Genomic DNA, 5326 nt, shown 5'->3' with positions numbered 1-5326 from the left:
CTTGTAAATGCAGAAGCTACATTTTCCCATTTAACCCTATTATTCAGCCCCATACGTATATTCCTATTTGAAATAAGTTGTTTAAAATGTTTGAAATGTCCTATGTATGTTTGTAATTTCCTAATTGTACCTACATGCAGTCCTCCTTTTTTAATTGTCAAATTACATACTTTAATTTGTTTTTTCAATCGATTCAACCAAATTTCCACATTTCTATCCGTTATCTCATCAAACAATATTTTTCTGACATTTTTAATGACTTGCAGTAAATTTTCAGATTTTTTTACAATATTCATGGTACTCACCTCTCTCTCTCTCTGTGTGTGTCTTAGGCACGTCTATAGTTCCTCAATTTCAAATGACGCTAGCCGTTGATTTTTTCCAACATCCACTAATCCCTTGAATATAATTCCGTATTTTTCCTTTTCAAATTCTTCAATGACTGGTTTGTAGACACTTGTGACTCTTTGCGGTAAAAACACTACTTCTGTATCTAAATCCAATAAAACTGATTCTTCGAATTTGGAATTGACTATTTTTGCCTTCTTTATAGCCCTCAGAGTATTCAAAGGTAGATCTTGTATTTTTGTTATTGGTTTTCTCTCTGTAATTAGAGACGTTGCGTTAATTTTTTGTTAAGGCACAATTTTTAACAGATACTAGTATTTGTTCTTCAGAGCTGGTTTCTTTTGCTGGCAGTGGAAGAGACCGACTCCAACACAATGCAACATCTTATTTATACTCATGTCACTATCTCCATACGATTGTGATAGAATGTTCTAGAAAAAATATTTTATTTGCGACAATTTTATAATTTTATAATTTCCTGTAAATGTGGTCCATATGGTTTCCGAATATTCTAATAAATTTTCACTATTTTCTGTACATGTGGTCCATTTGGTTTAGAAATATTCTTATCAATTTCCTGCGTTATCAAAAAATTTCTTATTAATAGGTAAAAGTTATCTTAAGATTGGCGTTCGGGAATTTCCAAAAAAATAAAAAATTAATAAGAGTTTATTTAAAATATACAATATCATTGATAAAAAGAAATTATTTTTGTTAATAAAATTTTGAGATGATTTAAAAGTTCTCCATTTGGACATGGAATATCGAACACGTTCCAATTAAAGGGTCCGGCTGCAACAAGTTTTTTGGTAAACTCATTATATTTGTAGTATGTGGTGTTTTTGAAAAAGTACATGTGTCCGTCAATGTACTGGAATGCTCCTGTAACATCTGTGGGTAGTCCAGGGAAAATATCTTTTATTTGTCCTCTATTCCGAACAGTTTTCAAGTTCTTGTCAAATTCAATATAATTACTGTTATTATAAAATACATATATTTTCCCATGATTGCTTTGAAACATTGTGTTTATTTGAGAATTCTTAGGTATAATTAAATTATTTTCCTCAAGTATTTGTAGAGCGGGAAAATCTGCTACATAGTATTTACGTTCATTGACTGCTATTAAATTATCTGAAGAACTTTGAAAAATCTGAATTATGGGACCCACTTCTTCAGGTAAATAATCATCGAGTATTTCTGGTTGCGAGGGAATAAGTTTCGAATTCAAATCAATTTTCCATAGGGAATTTTCATTAATAATATATAAATGGTAATTTTCAAATTCACCAGCCATGGCAATGAACATATACTCCGGTGTTATGACGCATAAATTTTTATCCGATTCATTTGGTTGATGTGCAAGTGTCTTTGTAGTCGGTGGCAGCGCTGATGTGGATTTGAAAGGATTATTTACATATGTATTGATTGGTCCATAAAGAGCTTCAAGGGCCATTTTATCATCCTCATCCAATTTAGAAGCAATGTTGAATTGATACTATGGATACATTATTGCTGTCTCAATATCACTGTGAGCAATTCCTAAAATATACCCAATTTCATGAATTAATACCATAAGTAGGCTAGTCTGATCTTCTGAACTTGATCCATCTAAACTTAAATCCCACTTCTCATCAGCATCAATATGAAGCTCTATACAACTGTTGCCTTTTGGAAAATAAGCATGTGCCAACACCTTTCCGGGCCCATCAAATGTACTGGAGCACTCACCTCTACCTTGGCATTTTGCTCGAAAATAGTGCTTTCCCCGTACAACTGTAATAGATATATCGGGAGCATAAGGCCGTATTTTGTGTATTAATTCAAATTTAAACTTTGAACTGTTACTCCACACTTCAAAAGCCTTTTTGGTTACTTTAAGATATTCTGGAGTTGCCTGAGGGGGAAATACCATTTCAAATCAAATTTTGACCATTTTGATTTAACTCTAAAAGAATGATCATCGTCGGAAGCTGCTTCACTCACATTACATCTTGGTCTATTTAGAAGTTGAATTGTATTTTCATCTAATTTTCCCGTTGCAGGGATATTATATCTTTCTTGAAAACTCAACAAATAATCCTCAAGTTTAGTCAAATCATTTTCATTTGCGTACCCGAACCGGTGTAAATACTTCATAGCATACTGTTGGTCGACAACGCATAGTACTGGACATAGTACTGCAGCTAGTATAATGATTAACATGATCTTCACTCTTCTGCTATCCTCAAAAACTAATTTCCAATCACATTAATAACGGAATATATAATTTTTAAAACCCAAAGACTTTTAACCGACCTGGTATATCAGCGCTCCCGCTGTTATCATCGCAACGAATATATAACTTTACGCATGCGCAAAAACGAAGTTTCTCTCTCTCTTACACATTGTCTCGCTGCTCTCTCTCTAACACACGGTTTTCCCTATTTCTGTAGTCAGACATACGTTGCTCATCTACTGTTTTTCTTTCTTGTATAGAAACTGCGGTTTCTTTTGTGGGCCTTTTTAGGCAAGACGCTAATTGGGAGACACGTATAGGACGTGTGAGGTAGCTTGACACGAAAGACGTGTACATGCTACACGTGCTGAGTGGTGGGGGTTTGGATTTGATTGACAGTAGCGACATTTGACAATCGAACAAAACATCTATATCTATATCACCTAATAAATTTATTCTATCGAAGAGGAAATAAACAGCTCTCCGTATTCCCTAACCGTCTCTAGTAAATTTGAGCTTGTCAATGTATTCAATTTTGTAGATTACAAAATTACGTGTTCTGCGTTACCTCAAACGTGCTATACGTCTCCCAATTTGCCTCTGGTCTTAAACTTGTATAACGAAAGGGTATAGAGGCAATCACGAATTAGTGCGCTGGTTAGGTTAGGTACATTTTCGGTAGACAGTTGATCGGGCGATGTACTAGGTATGTTTCTTGACACATTGTCTTTTTGTCTGTACAGGAGAATAAAATGAATCAGAAGACTCAGAATAACTTGTGCTTGCCTTGTAACTTTTCGACGAATATTCAAACGGCTCTTCATCTGATAAAATATCGTCCATCATTGCTTGTAAACGTAACTGTTCATTCTCACTAACAGAGACCTTTGCTCGTATTGTGGTTCATCTATAATTTTGTGTTGAGCAAGAAAACAGTATTACAAAACATAGAAGCTGAGACAATAAGAGAGTCACAGAAAATCCTGATTTGATAATAATTATAAGTAGAGAGGAATACGTCCAAATAAAATACACAAAGGAGCAGAATGTTTATGGTGTGCTAACCCTCACCGAAAAACCAGAACATTGAGAGACCGTAACACTGAACTTGTCAATAAACACCTGAAAATGACTTGCGCATCCCAGAAACAATACAGACAATGAAGATAAATATCAACAAATTTTCTATAAAAACATACAAGGAAAACGTAGAATGTAGATACCATTTCATGGTGAAATACTTCTCACTTAAGGCCATGATAAAGGTAATGTTGTGCTGGGAGCATGCGTACAGGTCCCCATTTATGATTTTTACGAGATAACGAATGAAGCCAGAACTTTTAGATCACACATAATAGCCCAAGAGCCCACGACGGCCAGACCTTCATTATTTTATAAAAGTTGAAATTTTCTCTGTACATGTCTCCTATACAGGTAAGAACGACCAGCGACTATAGAGTTTGGGTTGTGGTTACCTGGGCAGGTAACAGGTAGTAAAGGTGTATAAAATAGTACTTAAAATTTGTTAGAGCATAATGCTCAATTTTTTTATATTTTTTTCGGGATAACTATAGAAATCTCGTCATCCATTGCCGGACACTTATGACAGTTGCTACCCCTTGCCAGACACCCCTAAACTTTGATAAATTACAATTATACTTTCGTTATAGTATAAAAGCTCAATTTTATATATGTTACTTGGGGACCTATAAAAAGATGTTACCTCAATAGCCGGACAGTTTTTGTGGTTTTTACATCTTGCCAGACACATTGAAAGTCCACTGTAGGTGCGAGCGCGAATACTTAGTCGATTACTATTTTTTAAGATATCTAATAAATAATTTTATTACGTTCATAGCCATGTTGTATAAAGTAAAAAATATTAGTTTAATATCATAAAAATATAATAAAAAGTGTGATTACAGGTAAAAAAATATTTAAACTTGTTTATTAATTTAAGCATTGTCGTCGATGTTTTCATTTTCTTCATCACTACTACTCCAGTCGATGGCATGATCGTCCTCAACATCACCTTCTTCGTCAGTTTCTGAAAGAAAAATAAGCAAGTTTATACAATTATGAATAATTAAAAAATTATGTATCATAATTTGTCATAATAATTATATACCTGATTGAGTTTTGAGCGAATCACTAACATAACTCGGTAGTTGATCCCCTTCAAACCATTTGAACTGGTATTTGTCATCTTTTAATACCCAGCCGTTATTGTCTGGTTGATATGTGGTTGGATTTTTCAAATGAGCATTATTCCAAATGGTACATATATAGTTTGCTCGCAGAAATTGCTGCAGTAGCTCGCTTTTGCAAGGCGGTAGGTTGCTAGCGTCAAAATTTCGCAACTTTTTTCGGTCAAAAGCTTCGTTTACATCGGAGACTGTGTACGAGTCGATGAATATTTGAAGTCTAGCGGTATCAACATCAATTACATTAGGGACATTGTAGACATTACATATAAATCTCTGAATAATATTAAAGATGTTTTGTTGATGATTTAAATTTTCAATTAATTCGTTGTTGCCGAAGTTCTTGAAAGCTTCCTGGTACTCTGGATCTTTTTTTAATATCTTGTATGGTCTTAATTTTCCTTTTCTGAAGAGCGCAGGATTAAAATCACAACCTGTGATGGCATGAAATCCAGGTAAGCTCTGACAAATTAACAGTCCCAACTCTGCATGTATTTCGGTTAGGTCTACATACCTTAAATTATTGCCAGTGCCTGTAAGCATCCAAACAACCGTATCA

The 5326-nt window shown here is 34.2% G+C and overlaps 1 protein-coding gene across 1 annotated transcript; it reads right to left on the bottom strand.

The window, feature by feature from the left end:
* Positions 1-1843: 1843 nt before the first annotated feature.
* LOC130452157 (matrix metalloproteinase-16-like) lies at positions 1844-2260 on the bottom strand. Its single transcript, XM_056791472.1, has one exon. The coding sequence runs from the start codon at positions 2258-2260 to the stop codon at positions 1844-1846; it is 417 nt and encodes a 138-aa protein (XP_056647450.1).
* Between the last annotated feature and the right edge of the window lie 3066 nt (positions 2261-5326).

The sequence above is a fragment of the Diorhabda sublineata genome, unplaced genomic scaffold (assembly GCF_026230105.1).
Source record: "Diorhabda sublineata isolate icDioSubl1.1 unplaced genomic scaffold, icDioSubl1.1 Dsub_21, whole genome shotgun sequence".
Lineage (NCBI taxonomy): Eukaryota > Metazoa > Arthropoda > Insecta > Coleoptera > Chrysomelidae > Diorhabda > Diorhabda sublineata.
This window is presented reverse-complemented; position numbering and strand designations above follow the sequence as displayed.